Source organism: Protobothrops mucrosquamatus, unplaced genomic scaffold (assembly GCF_001527695.2).
Source record: "Protobothrops mucrosquamatus isolate PMUCROS unplaced genomic scaffold, P.Mucros_1.0 scaffold31, whole genome shotgun sequence".
In the NCBI taxonomy this organism is placed as follows: Eukaryota; Metazoa; Chordata; class Lepidosauria; order Squamata; family Viperidae; genus Protobothrops; species Protobothrops mucrosquamatus.
Genome location: NW_015386415.1, coordinates 234699 through 262356, shown reverse-complemented (window position 1 = coordinate 262356; position 27658 = coordinate 234699). Strand labels below are relative to the sequence as shown.

General features: G+C 44.8%; 2 protein-coding genes across 2 annotated transcripts in view; one reads left to right on the top strand and one right to left on the bottom strand.

Moving 5' to 3' along the window:
* The window catches only part of SLC4A5 (solute carrier family 4 member 5), a 30175-nt gene extending 11747 nt beyond the window's left edge, over positions 1-18428 (top strand). The window contains exons 8-25 of the mRNA XM_029283165.1: positions 138-295; positions 1008-1095; positions 1457-1611; positions 2672-2818; positions 3523-3697; positions 4305-4438; positions 5212-5483; positions 9452-9513; positions 10341-10541; positions 10673-10786; positions 11799-11960; positions 12544-12722; positions 13056-13128; positions 13691-13759; positions 14910-15083; positions 16611-16772; positions 17437-17504; positions 18308-18428. Coding sequence (XP_029138998.1) covers positions 138-295; positions 1008-1095; positions 1457-1611; positions 2672-2818; positions 3523-3697; positions 4305-4438; positions 5212-5483; positions 9452-9513; positions 10341-10541; positions 10673-10786; positions 11799-11960; positions 12544-12722; positions 13056-13128; positions 13691-13759; positions 14910-15083; positions 16611-16772; positions 17437-17504; positions 18308-18428 — 2514 coding nt within the window. The remainder of the gene's footprint in view (positions 1-137; positions 296-1007; positions 1096-1456; positions 1612-2671; positions 2819-3522; positions 3698-4304; positions 4439-5211; positions 5484-9451; positions 9514-10340; positions 10542-10672; positions 10787-11798; positions 11961-12543; positions 12723-13055; positions 13129-13690; positions 13760-14909; positions 15084-16610; positions 16773-17436; positions 17505-18307) is intronic.
* A 409-nt stretch (positions 18429-18837) lies between these two features.
* On the bottom strand, positions 18838-25867 carry MTHFD2 (methylenetetrahydrofolate dehydrogenase (NADP+ dependent) 2, methenyltetrahydrofolate cyclohydrolase). Its single transcript, XM_015811103.1, has 8 exons — positions 25746-25867; positions 24268-24452; positions 23481-23603; positions 23036-23188; positions 22282-22389; positions 21514-21606; positions 21131-21256; positions 18838-19604 (listed from the first exon to the last, which is right to left on the bottom strand). Exons 1-8 carry the CDS (start codon positions 25865-25867, stop codon positions 19465-19467), a joined length of 1050 nt encoding a protein of 349 aa, XP_015666589.1. The 3' UTR covers positions 18838-19464.
* Between the last annotated feature and the right edge of the window lie 1791 nt (positions 25868-27658).

Genomic DNA, 27658 nt, shown 5'->3' with positions numbered 1-27658 from the left:
AATCTTGAATTCCACCAGAAAAGTGTCCGTTGGAATGTCCCTTTTCTCTGGACTGGACTGGCTAGGAAAGCACGTCAAGACAAATCAGAAGAGAAGGAACATTTCTGACCTTCTGAGAAATATTCTTTTCTCGCCAGCTCAGAAACAAGTTCATGAAGAAGATCCCCAAAAATGCTGAAGCCTCAAATGTTCTGGTGGGAGAAGTGGATTTCCTGGACAAGCCTTTTGTAGCCTTTGTCCGGCTTATACAGTCCACCATGTTGGGCGGGATGACCGAAGTGCCTATTCCAACCAGGTACGTCCATCACCAGAAACACTCTGCACCTTCTTCCAGTTTAAAAAACAGAAATGGGACTAAGATGTGGAGGTGATTTCCCATCTCTGCCATTTCATTTCCGTTCCTGTATTTCATTTGGAGTTGCTAAAATGGTCCCTAAAGGGACGATTCATTTGTTATATCTTATTTCATTGTATGCAATACTACATAGATCCTGGATTCACACTTGCTTTAAAAGTCTCCTGAATTGGCTCACTTTTGTGAAGAATACAAACCATTCCAAACCATTATTAAAATTTCATCCACTAACTTATCAGATGATTCAGCTAATAATCGCATTTAACTATGTTCCATTCAGAATTCTTCTCCTTTCTTCCAAGAATCACAGACATTCTAGTCTTTTTATTTGATTTAAAACTACATTCCAGGCAGGAGGAGAGACATCTCAAGTATTCCTTGGGGTCTAAAATGGCACGAGTGTCTGGCTTACTCTGCTGGTGAATTATCATGATATTGACTTGTGCCTATTCAGGTGAAAAGAGCAAAATCAGCTTTTAGCAAAGAGTCATAGCAGGACAAGTCATATTCTGTCCACCTCAAGGCTGTGATGCTTTTATTAGCTACCAGTATTTAAAGGGCCAGACATTCTGTCCTGCAGGAGCCTGTTATCTGGGAGCAGTGTTGAGCTGGCTTGCAAACGCTCATATCTTGGTTTGCTTTCCTTTACCAGATTCCTATTTATCCTCCTGGGTCCCTCTGGAAAAGCAAAATCCTACAATGAAATTGGCCGAGCCATTGCCACCCTTCTGGTAGATGATGTAAGTCAATTTTGCAGGTCTTTGCCATCTGCCTCCTTGTCAGTGTTTTCTTGAAGCTCCCCAAATGCAACAGCACAACGCAATCTAATTGATCCCAAAGATCTACTAAATATTTTGTGCAAGGAGGTGATAAGTGGGTGAACCAAAATGTGTTGGCATACAAGACTCTTTCCTTGGGGTATTTTAAACAGTGGTTGTCTTGCTTCTAGTGATTCAGTCAGAATGTTTTCTCATTCATGCATGCAATACTGTTCTTAAATATAGTACAAGAAGTGAGGAGCTAATTGAGTTTGTACACAGGAGATTGGCTGCTCTCTCCACCACTGCTTCCTAGCTAACGATTCTTCATTTTCGAGTGTAGCTATTCAGTGATGTAGCCTACAAAGCAAGAGACAGAGAAGATCTGATAGCAGGACTGGATGAGTTTTTGGATGAAGTCACAGTCCTTCCTCCGGGCGGATGGGATCCAAGCGTTCGAATAGACCCACCCAAGAAAGTGCCCTCTGCAGAGAAGAGGTAACGGGTGCACCGAGTGGGAAGCGAGTGGGATGGGGTGTGAAAACGGGAAGCCTCTGCTGCCCTGCAAATAAGGGTGGCTTTGGGAAGCAATGGGGCGGGATATCAGCTTTTTTTAAAATCTAAAAAGACTTGATTTGAGTTGCATTCAAGTCCTTGCCCATGAAGCAGATTGCAAAGTTTGCAGCCACATTCAGCTGCGGGTCTGATGCTTTACGGAAATGGGCTGCATGGACAGGACCATCCAAACTGAAAAAAACAACATCTCAGAATTACTCTTTTCACAGCATCAGTGTTGGCTGTGCATGGCTAGAAAGAGCATGAAAGCACTCTACACGCGGCCAGAAAAAATCACCCACCTGGCTTTGGGGAAACCTTAGGAAAGAAAGACCTCTGTGTCAAGCTATGAAGATCCCTTGCATCAGAAGCGCCACGATGCTTCTAGCTTGCCTACTGTAACAAGGGGGGAGAGGGGAAAGGGGGTTTCTGCCCAGGTGAGAGTCGAGGTCCCTGAAGAGATGTGGCGGACAGAGGCTTTCTTCTCATAACAACCGTTCGGAGACTAATTGGGCAATGTGACCTGAACTGTCAGAGAGGGAAGGGAAGGTTTTACTCTTTGAATTATCTTTTTCCCACCATATTGCCAGAGCTGGTTTTCTTTCTACACGCAGCCAGAAACACCATGAAATCCTCCACCTGGCACTGGGGGAAAGCACTCTGTTTCTGCTCATGTGCTGAGTGCTTTCCGTCCAAACCCAGGTGGAGGATTTTTTTAGTTTTTAAAAAAGCTGACATCCCACCCCATTGCTTCCCATGCGGGGCAGTGACTTGTCCCCGGTGTTGAGATGTCCTGCAAAGAGGTGGCAGCAGCGAGTTGGCCGCAAGGATGGTGAGAAGGCCGCCCTCTGCTGGCAGTGCTGAGCTAGCGGCATCGAGTCGTCACAGAGCCATCATAGCGAGGGGGCTTCTGTATGTTGCCTTCAGCTGCCCCTCTTGCATTACATACACGAAGCCATTTGCACTCTTCGCATACTAATATTCCACGTCCTTTTGTTCCTAGGAAATCTGTGTTTTCTCTGAGCGAAGCGACCCAGATGAACGGGGCAGCTGGAGGAGCAGCAGGGGGTGGGGGTGGGGGTGGGGGCAATGAAGAAGAAGATCTTCCTGCCGTCCATGAAATCGGAGAGGAGCTGACCTGGACTGGACGGTGAGAAAAACTTCCCTGCAATCAGCTGGCAGTAGTGAAGGAAAAAAATCTGCTGTTGGGGGAGAGTTCAGAAGCATTGAATACCCCTCCGCACCTGAAGAAGTTGCTTCATTTGCTGGAGAAGAAAGATGGGCCTACAGATCTGTGTTTGAATCCCACCTGCTCCGTCTATGTTGGAAAAAGGGTCTCTGCTCAAAAGGGCAGTGTAAGCTCCAGAAACCTTCATCACTCTATCCCAGCTCTTATGGTCTGGCCAGCGAAGGTCTGATGCGTAAAACCAGCTTTGGTACATACAGTACTTTATAGAAGGAAAAGTGAGGATTCAGCCCCTCACTCTTCTCCTCCCTATCCCTGCTTCCAATGTGATTGACATAAATTGTGGTAGTTCAGCCACCACTGGGTGACATGAACATTACCCAGCGGCCTCATGCAGCGCAACCGTTTCTCTGGCATTTTGTGTACAGAACCTTCAGGAAGATCATCCCTTCCCTAGCAGGGCAAGATCCAGGAGGGCAAATAAAAGATGGTCAGTAAGAGGGGGGCTTGGTGAAATCAGTAGGGAGAGAAAGGATGTTTCCATAAGCAGCAGCAGCAGCAGAATAATTTGTGGGCCTAAATTAAGGGATAAAACTGAACTTCTCTGGCCCAGAACAGGAAAGCCCTTCAGTACAACAAGAGCACAGCCAACCCTCCTTCCTTTTCAGGTTTTGCGGGGGGCTGTATTTGGATCTCAAGAGGAAACTGCCCTGGTTCCCCAGTGACTTCTACGATGGCTTCCATATCCAGTCGATCTCTGCTGTGCTCTTCATCTACCTGGGTTGCATTGCCAACGCCATTACATTTGGAGGCTTGTTGGGGGACGCTACCGACAACTACCAGGCAAGTTCAGGCCAGCCTCCCAAACAGCCCCCCCAAATTCTCTACATTTGCATTGTAAAATCCATACTATTTTGGTCCTTGACATCTGAAGGCCTGAGCAGCTAGGAATAAGAAGGCTTTGGCACTGTCGCACACCCTTCAGTTCTGTTTTGAGGCGTCAGCTGAAGTTTGAATATCCAGCCTGAAAATCACAACTACTATACTCCCTTCAGTGCGCCTAGAAATAAAAGTTCCTGGGAATTTACAGGCACCAGCCAATGGATCCCCTGGCAATATTTTAGAACACGGAGAAGGAAAACAGACTGGAAGAACTTGGGGGCTTCATCTGTGTCCATCTATGATTCCTAACGTGGTGGCATGTGGGCTCCTCATCACCCTCAAGGATAATGTCCCTTCTCTACAGATTTTGCCCCCATAGCTAAAAGGACCCTTGAAACACAAGATATACAGAGGGCTTCCACAGGGCGAGGGGCATCCCTGTCTATAGATAGGGAAAAGTGCTGGGAGGGTCACCAGAGTGCATGAGGCATGCTTTGCACTCTTTATTGTACTCAGACGGTGCCCCTGCTTCTGAAAATGATTCAGATGGTTCTGTTTCTCCCACCAGGGTGTCATGGAGAGCTTCCTGGGAACAGCAATTGCAGGTTCCGCGTTTTGCCTGTTGGCAGGGCAGCCCCTCATCATCCTGAGCAGCACAGGGCCCATCCTCATCTTTGAAAAGCTGCTGTATGATTTCAGCAAGTAAGCGAAGGCCTCTTTGGTGGCTTCAGAAATCCATGCCTAGTTGACATGATGTGTGTGTGCGGGGGGGGGAGGTGTTGAAAGTTACCCTTTCCAACTGGACAGGGAACAATTATCCTTTGCAGTCTTTGGGCATCACAAAGTACTGGCCACAATTCCTCATGGTTCTCTTTGCCTCTTGGGCAGTATTAGCTCAAGAAATGAAATGGAATTAGTCCAAGAAATTAGTCCAATTACAACTTATAACAGTTCATTTAGTGACTGTTCAAAGTTACAACGCCACTGAAAAAAATAATGACCATTTTTCACACATATAACGGTTGCAGCTCTTCAGAATAGGAGACGTTGCCCAACCTGTGAGAAACTCACACATTTATCAGGTACTACCAGTTAGGCCACATCCAGAGGGCAGAGCCCCACTCTCTGCCCTCTTTTGCCAAGATGCTGCCCGCTGCCTTCTCCCATATATGCCATGCAAACAGACTACGAAGAACATCAACTTGCTCACCTACAATGTTACACGAGTAGCCGCTTCTGCTTTCTTGGGTGGCCCTTTCAGACTGGCTTGCCGCAAGGACACAGTGGGGCCGCTGCATCTAAACTGCTTCAGAATGTCAGGTACATTTCTGCAGGCATTGAAGTTTACTTATGGTAGTGTCAACAATGTGTTTCTGTTGCCATACTTTTTCACTGCCAGAATATAATACCTTGCTGTGGCTGCGGCTGCAGTTGTGCTGTTGTGATCAACAAAGTGTTTCTGTTCTCCCCCTCAGAGGTAACAGTATCGATTACCTAGAGTTTCGCCTTTGGATCGGCTTGCACTCAGCAGCCCAGTGCCTTTTTCTGGTGGCCACAGATGCCAGCTTCATAATTAAGTACATCACTCGCTTCACTGAAGAAGGGTTCTCCACTCTGATTAGCTTCATCTTCATCTATGATGCCATTAAAAAGATGATTGGAGCCTTTAAGGTCTACCCTATCAATGTCGACTACAACCCAGACTATGTGACTATGTATAAATGTGAATGCGTAGCTCCAGATGCAGGTAAGTGCATTGCATTACCCTTTGTAACAGAGCACTGTTTCATGCTTAATATTGTGCACTTTTGAAAATGACTTCCAAAGATTGAAAATGACTTCCAAAGAACTTTGCAAAGAACAGGTATTAAGGTACCCAGCTCAGGCATATCTCAAATTTGAAAAAGAGACATGTAATCATGTTCTCCCACTTGGTTTCAGGATTCTTTTTTTGTCTTAGGAGAGATTCAAAGGTACAAGTTGCAATTCATATGGGGCCTATTATAGTGAATGCAGAATTCCCTTTTAGAATCAAGGTTCCCAGCTCAGGCAAACCTCAAATTTGAAGGAGACACACATTTTTATATTCTACTAGAATATCATAGTTACAACTACGGTTCCCGGCTCAGTCAAACATCAGAGTTGAAAAAGAGATGTTGAAATGTGGTCTCCCTAGCAAAGGGAATCAGGAAAAGCAGCTGGTTACAATCAATCTAATCTCTCTTTGGCTTAATAGATATGCATAGAACAAATCTGAAGGCGTTTCCTTTATTATTGCACATCACAAACTGCAGTTCATAGCAGACATGCTAACCATGGGATAGTTAACACCAGCCATGCTTAACCATTCAGAATGGTCAAAATGGAATCGATATTAAACCTTTACTAAGTTGACTGGGGATCTAAGTGTAGTACAGGAAGCTTCTGTTGTTGGTTTCAACATAATGATCGTTCTATGTTTAGCAAATCCTCTGATGTATTTTGTATTGAATATAAAATACCATTTCCAAATCAATGAAATTCTAGGTCCATGTCCTCTCTAATAAGGAATATCAGGACAATCACTTGGTTTTCAGAATCTCTCTTTTACGTAATAGAGACCTAAATAACAATTTTGACAAAACTTGATTTTTATTAAAACTCATGAAATGTTATCAGCATGAGAAATGGAAAGAAGGGCAAAGATAATTAAAGCATGATTTTACCAACCTGACTTAGGTTTAATGAATCTATTTTTCACTGTAGAGATATTTTAAAAAACCATTTGAGAAACCTTGCTTTTGTTATCTTACAAAATGGATTCAATATTAGAAGTGCAAAGAAGAACAATGTTAAACATTCCTTTAGCGATCCAGTGAGAATTCTGGTCAAATGAAATACAAAATAAAAATGCCATACTAACTAGGCAGCAGCATGTTGTTCATCAAAATCTAAGATGATATGAATTACCATAAAATGAGAATGTAGTTAAAGAGTTTGGAAAAATAAAAGACAGACAGAGCTGGTATCATCTGCATTGTGATTGCACCTCAGGCCACATCTCTGGCTGCAGCTTGGCATGTGTAGTTATGGAAGTGTCTTCTAGAGGAGCCTTGTAGACCCTACAACCCTGCAGGCCAAACAGCAGGTGATGTTTTGTCAGGAATCCCTGTGATCTAGATATGTGCTCAATGGCTGTGAAGAATCCAGAACCAATCCCTGATATGCTAAAATATGCTCAAATTCAGCAGGGCTTTTTCTCTCATAGAACGCCCAGAACGGAGTTCCGGCACCTTTTTTGGATGGAACCTTGTAGGGTAGGCAAGGCGGGTTGTATGACTTATGTGAGTTCCGGCACCTTTTTTTTTTTTTTAGAAAAAAAGCACTGGTATTTAGCTTGTAGATGAAAATAGCAGTAATGTTTTCTATCCTCTATTTCAGCTGTTTAAAACTGAATCCCATTTAAGTTTCTCACCGTTCCATAATGTCAGTGGATTCAGACTGGGGAATAAAAAATCTTGATGTAGTCTCAATATCAGATTGAAGCTCCGCTCCTTTGTACATGTTTGTATTGACCCACAAAAGGGGCGGCTTTTATTGTGCTACTGCACCCATTTTCTTGACCTCCCTTCTAAGATACCACTGGGGAGTATCCATAACATTCTTTTAAGACCTCTTAATTTTTTTATTACTCTTATTTTTGCAAATCAACGTTTTTTGATTACTGTAACTTATTTATACCATATTTGTCTCTGCTGCACCCTTCTATTTGGCTGGTTTCATTCTCAAGTGAGTATCATTTTATAAATATTATTAAATATTTGATACTCTTATTTTTATTGTTATTTCTACTTTAGTATACGCAACCTACATAAAGCATTAAATCAGCCATTAAAAAAGCATTATTCATCCAATAAAATAATTAGTTATTTTACGCTTGAAATTATTAAAAGCCACCTGAATGTCTGTTTTTCAGAAAACTTCTGGTGTAGGGAGAAGCAACATTTAAAAAATCTGGAATGAATAGCAAGAATTATCCCACTTTTGTCCAGTTCTTTATATTTTTCCTCTGAAATTCAGTACTTTCTCTGCAGTAGGAAATCTGATTCTAAACCAGCAACTGCTTCTCCATTAATTGTGTGAACGTTGTTTGCCTCCAGAAAAAATTATCCTGCATTAAAATTCCACAGATAAAACCCCACAATTTAACACCCCCCCATCCTGTGAGGGTAACAACAAAATAGACAAGCCACTTGATCAGCTCTGAAGGGGATCCCCCAAGCCTGCTGACAAAACCATGTCTTTGAGACCTTGTGAAAAGCAACAAGGTGGGGACCCAAACTGACCTCTCGGGAAATGACGTTCCAAATGGAGGCTCCTTTTCTAGGTCCCACCAGATGCCAGGCCCTTGGCTCCTGGGACCCACAACACGCCCTGCCTTCCTGCTCTGCTCTCTTGCCAGGATGATCATCCCATAATCCCTAGGCCGGAGGACATATTCACAGCCTGCCAAAGAAAAAGGGAGCCTGCCAAAGAGAGGCTTCTGGCTGCTTGTGCTTTTGTGTCTCTTTGACCAGGGTCCCCTGAGGAGCAGCAATAGCTCAGACGGATGACCTGGATAAACTTAGAGGTTCCTCGTTCAACTTCACACTGGCAAAAGCGACTTTTATTACCCTTCTGGAAGGTCAAAAGGATGGGAGTAGGTCTCACCTTTGGTGGCAGAGTGTTCCACAAGGTTGGGACCAAGAATTCCTCAGCAGATGGGATCTGTAGCAGGCCTCTTCTGCCAGCCTGGATGGGACGGGCTAATCCCATTTGGGTGAGATGGCTCCTCAGATACCCTGGGCCTATGCCATATAGGGCTTTAAAGGTAATAATCAACACCCTGAATTGGACCCAGAAGCAAACTGGTAATCAATGCAGCTTGCAAAACAGCAGAGGGATTTGGCCTCCCTGGCGAAGCGAGGAAGTCAAATGAAATATTGGCCCCGACACTTTCTGCTCTCCCTGTAAAGCAACTCTGGGTAAGGCCTTGGCCTTTAGAGGTTATTTTCAGGCAACGGAAAGCAAGCAATGCCACGGTGCTCCTCTCCATCTTAAAAATAATAAGCACACCACCCAATGATGAGACCTAAAGGGATCTTGGCACCACGGAGTTATCCCCCTCAGAACTCTGTGACAGTACAGACCATCTAGATCCACTATGATTAGATCACATTGGTGTTGATTGAGGTGTCTCTATATTACTGCATAGTGGATTTTGGTTGTCACCAAAAACATCTGGAGAAGAAAGTAATATGTAGATAGGACCCACCCCAGCTATGAATTCTGTCCTCGGACTAAATTGGAATCAAAGATGCCTCCTCCTTGCTTTCTCAGATGCCAGTTGAAAGAGCACATCTTAGGTTAATTAGGGAGACGTTTCTGCACGAATTAGAACAACATTGTAGCTTATTGAACTGTTCATATAAGCAGTTGTTTATTTACAAGCTGTGGGAATGTAATTCTTACAGCTCTTCTTTTCATTGGATTCCAAACTCAGAGAGTTCTATAAATACTTGAAACGGGTTTTCCGGATGGTGAGATGGTGATCAAAAATGAAGCTGATTAGACCCCTTTAATATGTGTAGCCAAGAGAATTTTTCAAAAGGTTCAAACGAAAAATATTATATTGTATTATGGAGTAATATTTTTTCTTAATATATTTTCTAATAATTACAAACTCCTTTTCTGCAGCAAATACAACATTGTTCAATGCTTCAGTTCCATTGGCACCAAACAATGTTAATATTTCTATGGTAAGTTTTTTCCTCTCTTTTCTTCCCACCTACCAATCCAAAATACGGTGTATATCTTTGTGTAGCGTTATAACCGCAAGAGCAAAACCTGATTATAGTACCTCTCTTTTCTCATCAGTGGTGGGTGGCAGCTTCCTGGGCCTCAAAAGGTTGGTCCATCCCTTATCTAATCAGTGCAGAGAGACATCGGTTAGAACCTCTTAGAGCTGTTCCTTGTTCCAGTGATCAACCCTGACCATTTAATGGCAATGATCAGAATTGTTTCTCATCCACTTCCTGATAAGCACACTTAAACTGATAACTTTGGAAAACCCCTGCATGCAAAATACACATGTAATATGCAGATAGATATAGATATATAGATACATATATGCAGGAATTGGGTATGCCTACTCTAGTGAAAAGGACTAGAGATAGCAGTGTTCGAATATCTCAGGGGCTGCCACAAAGAAGAGGGGGTCAAGCTATTCTCCAAAGCACCTGAAGGCCAGACAAGAAGCAACGGATGGAAACTAATCAAGGAGAGAAGCAACCTGGAACTGAGGAGAAATTTCCTGACCGTGAGAACAATCAACCAGTGGAATGGCTTGCCTTCAGAGGATGTGGGTGCTCCATCACTGAAGAGATTGGACAGCCACTTGTCTGAAATGGTATAGGGTTTCCTGCTTGAGCAGGGATTGGACTAGAAGACCTCAGAAGTCCCTTCCCAACTCTGTTATTCTGTTATATATAATATTTAAAAGAATTAGCAGGCTTGTATCTCTTGCATGTAGGAGTTAACTTACTTCAGTACCTGAATAATATGGTTTATTTTCTTATCCTTCAAGTATAACCCTATTAATGTAACAGTTCTGGACTGGACTCAGTTGAGCAAAAAGGAGTGCCTGAAATATGGAGGAAGTCTGGTGGGGACGTCTTGTAAATTTGTCCCTGATTTGGCTCTCATGTCTTTCATTCTCTTCTTTGGAACATATTCCATGACTCTGACTCTGAAAAAGTTCAAGTTTAGCCGCTATTTTCCAACCAAGGTAAGATTTTCCAAGCAATGACTTGGCTGTCAAAAAAAGGTCTTCCTCTTCCAGAAGACATTAAATAATGTTCTGTAATGCCCTATAACTTGCTCTCTTTTTTTTTCTTCCTTTCAACCCTCCACTTTTAGGTCAGGGGCCTAATTGCTGACTTTTCCATTGTCTTCTCCATCTTGTTCTTCTGTGGAATAGATCTCTGTTTTGGACTGGATACTCCCAAGTTGCATGTGCCCAGTATCATTAAGGTTTGGATACCCAACTAGGTTTTGACACACCCTTCCCTCTCTCTGCTCCGGTGTCCTGTTCCTTGGATTGCTTTCTCTAGTAGCTTCAGCTTCCTACATCCTCAAGGTTCTACTTGAAAATGAACTGGGGGGGGATACTTGAGATGAATGCACTGATGTGCAACCAGGGGGGTCAACGGGAGAAGCTGGCCTGTGTCCCTGCAAATTGCACCAGCAGAGCTAGACCTTTTCTGGATTGTGGCAGCATTTCTGGAACCACTTCCAAGGAGGCAGCGTCCCCTTGGTCACCCTTTGCTTTTCCATTTCCTCTGAAGGGGAGCAGAAAGAAGTTCACTATCCTAATTTCACAGTCAGTGGGGACTCTGGTGGTAGCAAGTAACCTACTAGGGCTCGACTGAAAGCAATGTTGGCAAAAGACTGTTTTGTGTTTCTCTCTGACAGCCAAAGGATTGCATGAAGTTCTTTTCTTCTCCAGCTGACGTTCTAACATAGCTATTTCTCGTACACGTGTGTTTTCTCTCCTTCTTTCTAGTTCCGTAAATTTATTAGTGACTTCTCTATCTTCATGTCCATACTAATGTTTGTTGGTCTTGATGTTTTGTGTGGGATGAACACTCCAAAACTGCAAGTGCCTACAGAATTTAAGGTAAATAAATGAATGCTACACCTTGGCTAAAAAAAAGGCTCCCAAATTGCTTCGCCCAGGCAAGTGCTTGGCTGTGCAGCATGGTATATGGATTTCTGAAGAATGTGTTGTTTTGGAGTGATCCATTTTTCGATGGTTGCCTTGGGAAACATTCTTCTTAGGGCTTCTCATGTCAAAAAGTAAAGAGAGAGAGAAATGACTTTTCTGCCCATGGCAGAATATACAGTATATGTTCTGAGCCGTGTATAGCTTAGGAGCCAGCTGAGGATAGGAGCAAGCACATAAAAGGGAGCCTATAAGGAGCATAAAGCCTCTCGGTTGCCCGAGTCTCTCCGATAACCCGCTCTTTCTGAATTCTACTTCTAGCCCACCCGCCTGGATAGAGGATGGTTTGTGTTCCCCTTTGGAAAAAACCCCTGGTGGATCTACTTGGCAAGTGCCCTTCCAGCTCTTTTGGTCACGATCCTGATCTTCATGGACCAGCAAATTACAGCAGTCATTGTGAACAGAAAAGAGCACAAGCTGAAGGTCTGTTTTTTCTTCTGTCTTCTTGTACACTGCGATTGTGACTTGGTAAACACAAAGAAGGTTGGGATGCCGTTCAACCCCATGTCTATCACATTGGGCAAGGATTCAGACACGAGGCAATGGAGTTGGTACGATACAGTAAACCAAGATCAGCTTAAAACAGAGAATCTAATTGGGTTTATTTTAAACTTGGTTAGCTTTCTATGGCATGTTGTATTGTTTGGGTATAATAGTTTACCAACATATTGTGCTCACCAAGGAAATGTTTGAATTTTGTATTTATTAATTTGCCTATCCAGCTAAGAAAGTAACTGTTGGCAAAGTTAACCAGTGAGTGCTCAGAAGAGTTTTCATCATTCCTTCTGCTTCCCTATCTATTACGTTGGGTTGTGTATTTGAGTCACATCCCTGCACGTCTCAAAGGGCCAATAAAAAATCAAACTGGATTGTGGTATATTGATTTTGGTTTTCTCTTACTTTGGACGAAGAAAAAACTTTAGCACACTTTACAACTCAGAGGTTTTTTGGGGGGGGTTTGCCCCCTTCCCCCCTTTGTTCAACTGTCCTTACCTCTTTGTTTTAGAAAGCTTCAGGCTACCATTTGGACTTGTTCTGGGTTGGAGTCCTCTTGGCGGTGTGTTCATTCATGGGGCTGCCCTGGTATGTGGCAGCCACCGTAATTTCCATAGCGCACATTGATAGTTTGAAGATGGAGACAGAGACCAGCGCACCAGGAGAACAACCGCAGTTCCTGGGAGTGAGGTGAGGATTTCTTGGAAGCCATTGAAAAGGTCTTTCTCACCTGAGTCAAGGATGCAACAATGCTGGGATGGTGGGAAAACACTTAAGCAATCCTCTAGAGCTGCATCTCTCAGCCACAGCATAAGGATTGGGTGAAAATAGGTATTGCTCCAGATTTGCTTTCTGCTCTTTGCGGTTGAACTCTGCAACTCCTCTGGAACAAACGCCATGGAATATTGGGGTGAGTGATATTTCAACATCAGCCACACCGGAAGTTAAACCTGGGAATCTATAAAATATGTAAACGTGACACTCAAGGACAGAACTCCACCTCTGCCTTCTGATCTCCAACAGGGAGCAGAGAGTCACAGGGATTGCTGTCTTCATTCTGACTGGGATTTCGGTCTTCCTGGCACCTATCCTCAAGGTAAAGTGTCTTAGCCTCGTGATGTGGACTCAGCAAATGGCCCAGACATTTTAAACCACCCCCTGAAATGACAGCCGAGATTAATAGCGATTTACTCAAAATAAAATTCATTCCGTGCAGTACAGCTAGTCCTTAGTTAGTGACCATAACTGGGATTGGCAACTTGGTCAGTAAGTGCCTTGGGAATGGGAATCATGTGACCACAATGGACTTATGACCTCACTTCCCCCTTGATTGTTAAGCAAACATCCCATAACCACAATTTGCCATTTTACTTCTGCCTTCTCTATTAGCTCTGCTTGTTGACAAGGCAATTGCGAAGCACACAAATGGCAATCACATGACTTGGGATCCTGCAATGGAAATATGGGGACTGGTCACAAAGCTTTTTTTCCCCACCATCATAACTTCCAACAGTCACTAAATGAGGCAGTCAATAAGCGAGGACCACCTGTATCAGATTGCAGTTTTAAGTAGTTGATTTCTGAAAAGCGGGTTCACCTTTTGGAACTCAACGATGTGTGTGTGTCCCTTACCTGGCTGCTTGCTTTCTCTGCCACAGTATATCCCCATGCCAGTCCTGTACGGAATCTTTCTCTACATGGGAGTGGCCTCACTCAATGGCATTCAGGTATGAATACAGGGGCTTCTGCTGGGAGATTTGCATTTGTGCTGTCGGTCACCACTGAATTTCCATGCAAGAAGCCACCTTGCCAGATTGGGCTTCTTCCTGCTTTTTATTAGGCACGGAGGAAGAGGGTGAGACAAAACTGGACTTCAGATCCAAAGGACCCTTTCAAGAAACCAACCAATATCTTGAAAGAGTCGAATTCTGCTCATCTAACAATGGCCTTGGTGTCTATCTAACAATGGCTTTGGTGCCGGCTCTTTCTTCTGCCCTTCAAGGCCATTGCCTACATTCCCTACAGGGAGCGATCATTAGCAGATTCTCCTGATCCAGGAATAGGTGCAACAGGCCATGGGTGCCAACCAGGAGCCATGAGTCCAGGGGGACCCCCAGTTTGTCTACCAACTCTGTTAGAGCAGTGTGGTCCAGTCCAGAGTTATAGGTTGGAAGGTTGCAAGGCATGGAAGACCCTACAACCCATAGCCAATCATCCCTGTCAGAGTTGAGCTGAAGGCTGCACTTCTCCATATATGCCTGAATAGCCTCCAACACTGAGAAAGCAACTTGACAAGTCCTACAGTCAGTGTGAATGGGGAAAGGAGCTTTGTGGGCCATTCAGATGAGATGTGGGCAGGAAGCAGGGTCGGTAAGCCAGGATTTTGACCTTATACATTGTGTGTGCATGAGAGGGCTCTTCCCCTAATCCCATAGCTAATAAACCCCACTTGTGACACAGTCCGGAAGGACATTATGGTACACCTCAACTTCACACAACATGGTAAGAAAGTAGAGAAGCACCTGGTGCTAAGTGCCTTATAAAAGTTTATTACCTAGCATCATCTGTTTAAGGGAAAGAATTATAGCAATCAGGGATTTCAGCAGGATAGGAGCAAAAGATCGATGGCAACCACAATGGAGAGCACAATCAAAGCTCTGCCTGTGTTTTTTTGTACGTGTTGTGTGGGTAAATACTTCAGTTGCACTGATATGGCTGCCATCTTGACTTTTTAAGCCTTCAGATATTCTTGGTAAAAATCCTGTTTTGATGCACTTTCTTAGATGCAGCTGGCAATAGCATCTGTTTCTACCGCTTTCCAAGTGCTTTTTGCCTGCAGCCAGTATTAATATTTCATTGGTTTTTTCCCCTTAATAGTTTTGGGAACGCTGCAAACTCTTCTTGATGCCAGCCAAGCACCAGCCAGATTATGTCTACCTGCGCCACGTGCCCCTTCGAAAAATCCATTTGTTCACTACCACTCAGATTGTCTGCTTGGCCATCCTCTGGATCCTGAAATCCACCATGGCAGCCATTATCTTCCCTGTGATGGTAGGCACCTCCATATCATGTTACAACTTACTCTGGGGCCCAGTTCCACTTATAAATCTTGGTCCAAAAGATGTGCTCTTTGTGGTGATCCACTCTTAAATCAATCAGCAGCAGCCTGAATCACGATTGATGGTCAGTCAATCAGAATAGAATCAGAAGGACCTTGGAGGTCTTCTAGTCCAACCCCCTGCTCAAGCAGGAGAACCTATACCATCTCAGACAGGTGATTGTCCAGCCTCTTCTTAAAAACCTCCAAAACTACTTTAGGGTTTTCACAGTTTTACAACAGGAACAAACAAAGCTAAACAAAACATAAAAAGGGTATACATTTACAAACTTATTGTATACATATGTTGTTGTTGTTAGTTGCGAAGTTGTGTCCGACCCAGCTTGTCTTCATAGAATGAGTTTTTTCTCTCTCTCAAGGGTGTCACTTTTCTTCAAGGAGTTCTCGGCCTGTGAAGTTTCCACCTCTAAGATATCAATCATACTTTTCTTTCCCAAAAAATTCTCCACTTTGTTGATGTCCAGAAGAAAAAAGTCCCAAAATTGCCTTCTTAAGAGTTGTAAATTTACTTGACACTCTTGTTTCAATTGCACTAGGAGGCTTTTATTCAAACCATCATCGTAATAGAAACTGATGTTAGCTTTCTATTCCAAAGGTACAGCTAGGTTATTTGAATTATCCAGCATTTGTAGAGTTGACACAGTGAGTTGATAGTTTCCTACAGTGGGTTGATAGTCTTTTTTAATCTCCTCTGTATCATTGACACCTTTAAACACTAGAGCATTTATTGTGTATTTGATTTTCTGTGTAGACTTTTGAAAAATGTTTTTTATCTCTTTAATAACAGATTCCAAATCAAAATTAGACGTCTCCCTCTAGTGGTCAAAAAATGTTATTTCTTTCTTCCTTTTTTTCTTCTCCTTTCCTTTTTCTGGAAAATCGGAAGATTTCAACCACCAACACCACCCACTACAAAACTACAAATTATTTTAAATGTAGTAAATTAAAAGTCACAAATTTTATCCTTATATTTCACCAGAAAAAATACTCCACGCTTCCTTCTTTTGGCTGCCTTCAGCAACCCTCTTCAAAAAGGGGTACGGTACTAAGCTGTAGTTAAAGAGAGCCTCTTTTAGCTCATAAAGGTAATAAGCTCACAAATTGATTAAGAAATGAAGGGCACGGCTTATTGTCCATTTTAAAAATAAATTCCATAATGGCCGTTTTATCCAACTTCGATGTGACCAATAATTATATAATCAATGGTGGTGGCTGCAGGAGAGCAGTCTCTCAGCATGACAATGAGGAATAATCTTTCTCTTGCTTCCAGGCCAACTCCTGTCTTATTTTGAGTACAGTGTAATAAATCTTGCCCTTTCTCCTGTGCACTGCACAATCCCTTCCTTTTCAGCACCAAATGGAGAGTGATTGTAGCAGCTTGGAGCGGGGTGGCTGTGGCCCAGCCAAGGGACCTGCAGAAATGGCTCACTCTTATTTTTATATTGTTTCTCACCTTTCAGATTTTAGCTTTGATTTTAGTCCGGAAGATGTTGGATTTTGTCTTTTCCCAGCACGATCTGGCTTGGATTGATAACATTATTCCTGAAAAACAGAAGGTGGATGACAAGAAGAAAGAAAAGAAAAAGAAAGGCCAAAGAACCGGGGAGGAGCACCCTGATGAGGTGTGTTAGAAACCCAGGGAGGGAGGGAGGGAGGGAAGGAAGGCCATGGGGTGGTATTTCAGCCTTGGCACAAGTGTCTGACCAGCTCACCTGGCACCAGGCCCACACTCCTTGCAGAGCATGCTAGGGATGACTCTGGTCGTGGGCATGCAAAATCACTCCAATTGTGCCAACTTATGTATTTGCATCAGATGTTTATTTCACTGCATGTTGTCATTTTGGCAGCATTGCAGTTTGATGCAGATGCTGTTAGTTCCAGCTGTTCCAGTAAGGCTTCTAATGAGAACATTCAAGTGGATGTGCCCCAGGCCGGTTAATGAGGGGAAAGAACCTCAAAAGACTGGGCTGAGCATGAGAGTTATGTAACTCTTCCCATGTTTCAATCCTTGCCGTCTTTCCTCGTTCAAGACATCATCACATCCTGAGTTTTGGGCTACTGATTTTTCAGGCCTTGGTTGATCTGAGCTTTTGTGCAGCCACGGATTAATTTCCTTCCCCTTCCAATCTTCCTTCTGAGTGACAGAGAGAATCCAGGAAAAGGAAGCTTATCGCCAAAGTGGTTTTGCCTTTTTCACCCTTTTCTTTTCTTCTCATCTCTTCACTGGCTGTTTTGTTTTTCCTTATCTGGGAACAGCTTCACCTGCAATCTTATGTTTCCTTCCAGGAGAAGAATCTTCCAGTTGGAGTTTTGCATTCTGATTCCTCCCCTAACAATTCTGATCCAGATCACAGGTAACAAATGTATTTCACGGAGTTTGCATGGGTTTTAATTTCCTTACAGCTCTCAAATTTACCAGTGTAGGTTTGTAGGTATTAAATTTTCTACAATAAAAGCAATCAGTTATGTCAGTTGTCAACCATGTTTAGCATAAAATGGGGGTTCTTAAATTAGGGGATCATTAGCAACTTAGAGAGACTCAAACATTTTTTTTTAAGTTTTGACTCGGGAGTGATTGTCAAACCCAGACATTTATGAATCTTCTTCCTTTAAAGCACAAGGATCCTAAAAACGATCAACAATATTGTATTATTTTAGTTACTTGTTATTCTAGTTATTACTAGAAATTTGCTTTGCAATAACATTTAGTTTTTCTTTTTATGTCTTCATATCAGTGCTGATTGTGCTTTTCACAATCTGATTCATAACTTGATTGCTCGTCTTTTCTCCTCCTTCTTTCTCCTCTTCTTTTGAGAATAGCAAAACATAAACAGCAAGAGACAGGAAATGTCCTATACTGTCCCAAAATAAAGTGGAATTTAGAATTAATCTGGAACGTTCTGGAGCTGACTGGGAAAATTGCTTACTCTATTCAGGCACTGAGAGAAAAAGCTTTACTAGGCAGCGGTTTTCATGCCGTGGCACCATTTTTGCTTGCCTGGTTAGAGAGAAATAAAGAGCAAAGAAATAATATTGATCTTAATTGCCCTGACTACAACTTCTTGTCTGAGATAGATTCCTAATTCCAATTTATTTGCCTTTCTTGTAGTATTACACTCCACTTGAAGATTTCCTGCCCGTCTTCTCCTGCCTTTAGCTATTCTCGAAGCCCCGTCTGTACTGTGCCCCAGGTGAAGATAGAGATGGGATCCAATTATGAAGATACCGACACCGAGAGGCCGCACCCACAGGACATGGGCAGTGAAACTACCCTCTAGTGTCCACATTCTTTTCCCCCTATGTTGTAGACTCGGAGGTCACAGGGCCATCCTGGGCCTTATCCACCACTAAAGAATTGAACATAAACCTTAGATGAGTTGTGGAACTCAAGCAGTGAGAAACCCAGAGATTTTTACTCAGACACTGTGGGAAAGATATTTTAGGACCCCAGAGTCTATGGGGTAAAGGAATTCCTTAGACTGGAAGCAATTTTAGCTTATCAGATGGCATCCTTGTTGAACATTGTGATGACGAGATGTTCCCAGCATTCTGCAGCGTCTTTAAGTTGAACTTATTCTGTCCTTGCAGCAGAGGGAACCTGCAAAGTCGAGCAGGAAAAGCTGGTGCTTTCTCCCAGACTGCCAGCCACAAGTTCAGCCGGACAAAATATATGATGGAACGCAAGACTTTACAAGCAAATAACAATTGTTTTTATTCAGGTACATCCTGCAATATTACTACTTGCCAGATAAACACAAAGCAAGTTGGAATAAGCACGGAGAGCTCACCTTATTTTGTCTAAGCATCGTCAAGCTTTCAAGCCAATTCTTCCTTTAAAACAGGAAAAAATTGAGTATTGATCGGGCTATCAACTGCTTTGCTAGGCATTATCAAATATAAATATGGCTTTGTAGAAAATAGTAACTTTTGACTCCAGATTAGCTGCACTATAATCCTAACAAATAATTTATATCTTGGGTTCAGCCGAGGTTAGTCAGTTCAAGTGTATGCTAAAACATTTCTACTACAAAGACACATTTTTGGCCCTTTGTTACTCTTTCAGGCTGCCTACTTTCCCATTCAAGTTGTGTTCTCATTTCCTGCATTTCAGAATAGCAGTTTGAAAGGTCGGAATCATGTGTGCAACTGGCAGGAGCTACTCTGCTTTGGAGGAAAATTGCTTTATATAAATATTGCAGAGCAGCTAGCCAAAACATTTCATCAAATAAATAAATACTGCATTGCTTCTAGGGCTTCTAGCCTATTGTTGGGAGACAATCTGGAATGTCACTTTTGGCCACAAGAAGTCCATCATCAAGCACTGAAGGTTTCAAGATGCTGGGCTCTCAGCATTTTCTTGGCAGCAATAATGGTGTTTTTCATGAGCATAGCAACAGTCATGGGGCCGACCCCACCAGGGACTGGCGTGATGTAACTGGCTTTTTGTTTGACTCCTGAAAAAAGGGAAAGAAGAAGTGCAGCATTTAGATGACAGGATCTAAGAATAACAGAATAATACTTGGAAGGGACCTTGGAGGGCTTCTAGTCCAACCTCCTGCTCAAGCGGCATCTGGACAAATAAATATCCAATCTCTTCTTAAAACCTCTAGTGATGGAGCATCCTGGAGGGAAGCTGTTCCACTGGTTAATTGTTCTCACTGTCAGACAATTTATCTTTAGTTCTAGGTTGGATGTCTCTTTAATAATCTTCCATGTTACTTCTTGTCCTGCCCTCAAGTGCTTTGGAGAATAGGTTGACACCCCCCCCCCCTCTTCTCTGTGATAGACCCTCAAATACTGGAAGATTGCTATCATGTCCTGCAACCGTTCATCACATGCTTTAGTCTCCAGTCCCCTAATCATCTTTGTTGTTCTTCTTTGCACTCTTTCTAGAGTCTCAAAACCTTTTTTGTGTCATGCTGACCAAAAGTGGATGCAGTATTCCAAGTGTGGCCTTAGTAGTGCAGTATACTTAACAGAATAACAGAGTTGGAAAGGATCTTGGAAGTCTTCTAGTCCAACCCCCTGCTCAGGCAGGAAACCCTATATACCATTTCAGAAAAATGGTTGTCCAATCTCTTCTTAGAAACTTCCAGTGTTGGAGCATTCACCACTTCTGGAGGCAAGTTGTTCCACTGATTGTTCTGTCAGGAAATTTCTCCTTAGTTCTAGGTTGCTTCTCTCCTTGATTAGTTTCCATCTTTGCTTCTTTTTCTGCCTTCAGGGGCTTTGGAGAATAGGCGCCCCCCCTTCTCTGTGGCAGATATTGGAAGACTGCTATGCAGCCTAGGACTGTGTTGGCTTTTTTGGCAGCTGGCTCATATTTAAGTGATTGTCCACTAGGACTCCTAAAACCCTCTCACAATTACTGCTGTTGAGCCAAGTACCTCATATTCTATAATTGTGCATTTAGTTTTTCTTGCCTGTGTAAAACCTTACTTTTCTCACCACTGAACTGCATTGGCACTGAATTTCTGAATTGCAAGTCCCTTCCTTGCCTTGTAACTAAGTCCCCCGTTGATAGAATATCCTCCTGCATCCTCCCTCGTCCTTTTCACAATGGCCTCCAGATTTTAACTATATAGAAATTCAAGATCAGGCTCCAAATGATGCACGCTTATTCTCCGAACACTTGCCCTGAATTACTGAAATAAGATCACATACAGAGATCCACAATAACGTTCCAAATTGCATAGCCTACCAAAAGCTTTTCCAAATACAGAGAGATCCAGTACAAAGTTACAGGAAAGAACTACAGGCTCTGGGGACAAAGTATTTACTAGTTAGTTATATTACCACCAACTTCATTTCCTGCCATTTGGAAAAGTAATGCAAGTTGTCCAAAGATTCGCCCTCTAACTTGCTCAAAACTACAACTTACCTTCTGCCTTGGAGTGAGCATGTAGAGGCAGGTGATATTATAGCTCCAGTAGCTGAAATCCCCAAGAAGGGATCCAGACCTTACAAATCAATTGCCTACCTTCAAAATCCACATCTCCAACAAGTTTTGGCTTGGCAGTGACAGGATCCTGGATTCTGTTTATGCCAACATCAATTACAGCAGCTCCTTCTTTGATCATATCAGCTGTAATCAGATTGGGAATGCCTGAAAGTTAATAAAACAGTAGTTAATATAAGAAACTACTATGATTTGCTTCCTGAACTGAAAGAAAGATAGAAAACGCAGATCCATGGCCAGACCTTTGGTGTGGGACCCCTCCCAAGAGGCTCCACATTACTTTCCAGAATGCAGAAGGATCCCTGCAGGGGCTTCCTAGCATGGTCACCTGGGGGTCAACAGTTTCCCCTCAGGAGGTTCTTTTTTTCAACTTTCTTTCCCAAACAAGCCGTTCAAGGCCTTACCTGCAGCTGCAACCACAATGTCAGCAAGGATTGTGTGCTGTTTGAGCTGCTCTTTTGGAGTGTAGCGGTGAGAAATTGTTACTGTTGCATCCCCTAAAAATAATAAAATACAATAAAACAATAAAAATAACAATAATAATAATGGAGCAATTTACTCTGGACCCACCATTTAATAGCTATATAAAGCAGAAATGAACGAAGGCCGTGTTTATTAGAGAGCCTGAAAGTTTTGCAAACAACTTGCTAAATTCCTGCATCACAGTCAATAGTGGTAGCAACTAGAATAGATGCTAGGATCAAGATCTGGGATGGTTTGGGATGAAAGGACCATAAATTCTGTCCTGCACAAAACAACTCTTGGACTAAGCAATCCAGCTTTTAACAGGAAGCCCCTCAGACCAGGCTACAGTTGAGGGATCTTGCGGGTTTGCACAGGCCTGAGAAGACAACTGATCCCAAGATATCACAGTGCATGGATAGCAGCCTGGAGAAAGAAGCATGCTCCCTCCCCCTCCCCCCCCAACTGGCCATTCACATCTATCCTCCTGTCTAGAGGGCTCTTGATTCCAAGAACCCAGCACCTTGGAAATGCGACAACACAAAGCCGCAGCTCCCTGCTCTCTGCCTGCTTTGGCTTTTAGGCCGCAAGCTGGCTCCTTAGCCATGTCACCCCTCCTGAAAAGTGCCTCCATGTGCCACAATGAGGACAAACACATCTCAACTGGCTCTTTTGCCAAAGCTGTGCGTTAGCCCCTCTGGACCCCTCACCTCCTGGGCGCTCGTGCCGTCCGTCGGTGTGGAGCAGCATTGCAATGGGCATGCCGACGTTCTTGGATCGCCCAGCCACCACCACGTTCTTGCCCAAGGTTGGGATCCCTGCAGTAAAGCACACAAAAAAGTCCCTCCTGGAAATGTCGCCATCAACGGGATAAGCAAGACCAACAGCATTTATACGGCTTCTAAACAGGGAGTGCTTGACTTACGACCACAACTGAGCCCAAAATTTATGCTGCTAAGTGGGAAATCTGTTAAGAGAGTTTTGCCCCATTTTACAACGTTTCTTGCCACATCTGTTAAATGAGTCCCTGCCGTTGTTAAATTAGTAACAGGGTTCTTAAGTGAGTCTGAATTTCCCACTGACTTTACCGTCAGAAGGTCGGAAAAGGGGGCGACTCCCGGACGCTGCAACCAACATAAATATGAGTCAGTTGTCAAGCATCCAAATGTAAATCACGTGACCCTGGGGATGCTGCAACGGTCACAACTGTGAAAAACAGTCGCAAGTCCCTTTCAGTGCCGTTGTAACTTTGAACGGTCACTAAGCAAACTGCTGTAAGTCGAGGACTACCTGTACCACTCCACAGTTCTTTATAGCAGTCTGAATGGCTTTCAGAGTCAGCCGTGTTGCCCCCCCCCCAAACAATCTGGGTCATTTTACTGGCCTCGGAAGGATGGAAGGCCGAGTCAGCCTGCAATGCTGCATTCTGACCACTGTGCCACAGGATATGTGCCCTGCTCCTACCTGTCCTCTTGATGATCTCCCATACGCCCCAAGGGGTGGCGGGCAACATGGAATATTGGTCCAGGCACATGCGGCCTACGTTCACCACATGGAATCCATCCACATCCTTCTCAGGGTTCACAGCATTGCAGACCTTTCGCTCGTCAATGTGCTCTGCAAGAAAAGGGAGGCTCTCCGTGTGACGGATTTCACATGTCTGACCACAAAACGGGACATTGGCAAGGAGAGTTAATAGCAAGTGACAGTCTTCCTTAAGAAGAGCGCAAAATGTTGCCGGATGCTAGGAATTAATCTGGAAGAGGGTTACTGCACGAAGTGCAACTGACTGGACTTGCAAAACTCAGAAGGGACAGGGCACCTCACAGCATTACAGTTCAACTTGGGGCATTCCAAAGGTCAGGAACGTCCGATTCAAATTCCCCTCAAAAGCCCAGGACTTGCTCACCTGGTAAAGGAAGCTGCACAAGCAAGCCATCGACATTGGCATCGTGGTTTAGTTTGACAATTAAATCAAGCAGCTCCTCCTCTGTGACAGAGGCCGGTTTCAGGATTGTCTCGCTACTAATTCCTGCAAGAAACAAATGCAATATAAGGAGATGGAAGTTACTTGAAACGCCCTCTCCACATGCCAGTTGGCGTGGCCCAGAATAGAAGAGGCTGGCGACATGCAATTAGGGAACACCTCTCAGCAGCTGTCCGAGATCCTCCTTTAGGACTGCAGTCCTAGCTGCTGCAACCACGTCTACCAGTTGCAGGAACAACCCAGAATGCAGCTTTGAATGACAAACCCTCCCGCAAGGTCCATCCTCATCTGCCATAAAACACTGAAGGGCCTGAAATTTCCTGTCCAGTTGCTAAATTCTCTTTTCCAGTCATAAAGACTTTGGAATCACTACCAAAGTTGGAGACTTTGATTGAGATTTATACTGCATTTGGTTGTTTTATGATCTGGGCTTGAACTGTTCTAAAATCTGCATGTTACACTGACTGACCCCGATGTGAAGCCGCAGCATCTGTCTGTCTCCAAGAGGAGGGGGCAGATGAACCCTCACAAGAGAATCCCACCCTTTCTTCCCCTGAAGAACAGCCCCACGGAACTGCTCAAGCAAGCGCTGCCTGGCAGAAGCCCAGAGAGAAGGTGGACCGACACCCCAGATTTAGCCTACCCCACTCCCTACAGCTAAGAAAGAGCCTCAACAGCTAGCTGGGAAAGTCACCTCAGGCAAACTCACCCACGTCAGCGGCCGCTCGGGTCTTGTTCAGCACGTAGGAGTGGCTGGCAGGATTTTCTCCCACTAGAACCACGCTGAGGTGGGGCCTTTTGTGGCCAGCAGCAACCCACTGTTCCACTTCGTGGCAGGCTTCTTGCCTAATCTGCCGGGCCAGCTTCTGTCCAGAAATGACAACGGCTTCATTCCTGCAAAGGAGGAGCTCTTCAGACTTCCCAGAATCGAGCCTCAGTTTCCCTAAGCAGCCCAGGCCATTTGTGCACACTGTCCCCAGCTGACAGACGTGGGGCCAGATAAAATGAATGCCTCCAACGCCCACTCCGAAGTGGGTCTCTGCAGGAGGAGGCCACACACAGCACCTCAGCAGGAAGAAGGCGGCTGCCCAGAGGCTGGTGCAACTTCGGAGCTGAGCCCCAACTGGGGGGGGGCTGAGCCAGGACGCCCAGAAACCTCCCTCTGACACTGCGAGGTACCCCCTTCCACAGCCTGTGGCGTCCTAGGCAGAGACGGCCGAGAGAGATCTGAACCAGAGACCGGAGGCTCTAATGTTTGGGTTCTCCTGGTACTGAACTTCCTCTTTGTTTACTATCCTGCTTTCTGGCGTATGCAGGTTTTCTCTACGAACTTCCTACAGGAGCCTTAAACAGAGCTTTGCTCTCCTCCTTCTGAGGTTCCCAAAAGCTGCCTTCCCCACTGAGCACCTGTTCAGCCAAGCGGCCACTGGGCAATTCAGGGACTTCTGTGCCGGAAAGTCTTTCAGACGACCCCATTACTCGAGAGGGCGAATTGTCGGGACCAGAGCCTGCTTCTTACTGAGGGCCTTGAGTTGATCTCCTTGCAAAAGGCGCACAAGCCAAGCGACCCCCCCCTTCCCCCCCCCGGGCAAGGGAGCTCCAAGGGCGGCGGGCGGGCGGGCGGCGCGCCTCCTGCTTCGGGGGGCTTTCGGGATAACGAGCTCCACACTTGCAACTAGGCTGTCAAGGTTGTCCTGCCTCGGGGAGGTTTTCGTGGGGGCGAGAAAAGAGAAACGCCCGCTGGGGGAATCCGGGGCTGGGCGCGCAGCGCAGGGAGCGAACGGGGAGCTCCGAGCCGGCTCCCTTTGCCCGGGAGGCGGGCTGGGACTGGCACCCATCGGCCGCAGCCAGGCTCTGGGCAGGACTCGGATCCGCCAAGCACTCCCGCCGGGCAGCCCGGTTCCTCCGCCGCCTCGCCTGCCCCGCAACTGCCGCCGGGGGAGGAGAGGAGAGGAGAGGAGGGGGCGGGCGGTGCAAGCAGCCCGCAAGATTTCATCAGCCGGCAGCGCGGCGAGCGGCCACTAGGGGGCCCGGCGCGCTCCCATCCTCCGCGAGCCCAGCGCGGCTCGGTCGCCCCCGAGAGGCAGCCGCCGAAGGACCGGGAGCCCCGGGCAGCGCCCTCCGGTACACCGCGCCGGGCTTCGGAGGCTCTCCCGGCGGAGCCCGGATCGCGCCCCCTTCGCTCACCTGGCAGCCGTCAGGTGCAGGCGGCGCGCAGCCCTCGGCAGGCGTCTGCAGCCGCAGCCCCCTCCCAAAGCGGCCTGGGCGGAGGCTCGGAGGAGCAAGCGCGGGTACCCCAGAGGCGCCATAGTCGCTGCGCGAGCCGCACAGAAGCCGCCGGCAGGGGAGGAGCGGAGCAATGGCTGAAGGCGGGGGGGAGCCCCCTTATAAAACCTCCGTCGGGAGACTCCGCCCCGCACCCGCGGCCCCATTGGCTGAACGGAGAGGGCTCTTGCGTAGGTGATGACGCCCGCGGGGAACTCGGCGATTGGCGAAGGGAAAAAGTGACGCAGCCGACGGACCGGCGAGGACAAAAGGCGGGTCGAGGAGGTCGCCGTGAATTTTGATTGGCGAAGCGGGGCAAGCGCTGGGCTCATTGGCTCGTGGTGCCCCTCAGTTTGAGCCGAGGGATAGACTGCTCTTACACGCGAGGCTCCCGAGAATAGCCTTGCCGGGGAATGCCCCGCAGGGATCTTACGTGCCAAGTGATTTCCTGTCTACAATTTGCAAAGGAAATTACCGGAAAGTTTTCTAAGGCTGCCTTGACAAATCGACGCTGACTTTTAGTGTTAACGTTTGTTTCAAAATGTATAAATTTTGCAATTTCCTGTACATTTTTGCCATGTTAACATGACTAATTCCTAAGCCGTTTTTCTCCTTCTGAAAAAAGGGACAAGTTTTGTCCTCCTCGACCTATCAATGCTCCAAGAGTTCCTAAAGATGATAGTATATATAAATTTTAGCCGTACCAATCAAGAAAGGAATATTACTAATAGTAAATGACAGTGGGAAAAACCTTGAAAAATATACTAAATTATTGCACCAAAAACAGTAACCTAAGTTTGGCAACATTACTAGATAATCTCTGTTTTAAAAAAGGCTTATTTAAATTTTCACGCATAAATTTGCATGACACCAAGCTGGTGGGAAGAGCAACCATTCCAGAAGATAGCTCAAGATCCAGAAGGAACTGAACAGACTTGAACACTGGGCCCTATCTAACAAATTTACATCTTTAGTTGAAAGTCAAAATATTGCCTGTTGAACTCAATATGATGGTTAAAGAGCCATATTTTGCTGGATAGTTGTGGTCTGTGTCAAAGATAATCCAGACTTATTTATTTATATCCCACCTTTATTGTTTTTTTTCAAATAACACAGTGAACACACCCACCTTTCTCCCATTTTCCTCACAACAACATCCCTGTGAAGTGAGTTGGGTTGAGAGAACAACTGGCTTTATTTATAGAATTTATTTGCCGGCCATCTCATAGCAATTAAAACTGGGGAGCTTCCAGCATTAAATGCTTTTCATGACTAAGGCTAGGGTTAGACTAGAACTCACTGTCTCCTGGTTTCTAGCCTGATGCCTTAATCACTAGATCAAGCTGGCTCTAATAATTCTGAATAGTTTCATGGACTGAGTAAACTACACCAGACATAAGTAGAAGCTGAAGCCTATTAAGAGGCATCTTTAGAGACAAAGATCCCATAAAACTGCAGTATAAGCTGTAAAATACACTTAATAGTTTAAAAAAAAGTCATCATCCTCCCTCCTTCCAGGAAGACTAAAACACGATTAAGGACCATGATGGAAGCTCTGTACATTATTCCATAAGTAAGACAGTTTATTGTCACAATGACCTCCTACAAAAACATAGCTGTATGATTTAGTCCTTCCACATAACAAAGTATGTCAGGGCAACAGTATTTGCATGAGTGTTTATAAGCTTAGAAGGGATTAGGAGACATTCAGCTTGGAGGTCTCTACTTTATGAGAGTTTGCAGATCACACAAAGTTGTGCCTGTGAATACAGCTCTATTCCAAACTCTCAAATTATTTCCCTGAGCAGGCAGCCACTCCTGTAGGGGATGACTTC

What these genes read in the sequence shown, in the direction of transcription:
- MTHFD2 (XM_015811103.1), bottom strand. Translation starts at nt 25,867, where the DNA reads ATGGCGCCTCTGGGGTACCCGCGCTTGCTCCTCCGAGCCTCCGCCCAG. An exon ending in CATTGTGGTTGCAGCTGCAG is followed by an intron (nt 21,257 to 21,513) that starts GTAAGGCCTTGA and finishes ATTAACTTTCAG; the next exon opens with GCATTCCCAATCTGATTACA. An exon ending in TGGAGATGTGGATTTTGAAG is followed by an intron (nt 19,605 to 21,130) that starts GTAGGCAATTGA and finishes CCCTTTTTTCAG; the next exon opens with GAGTCAAACAAAAAGCCAGT.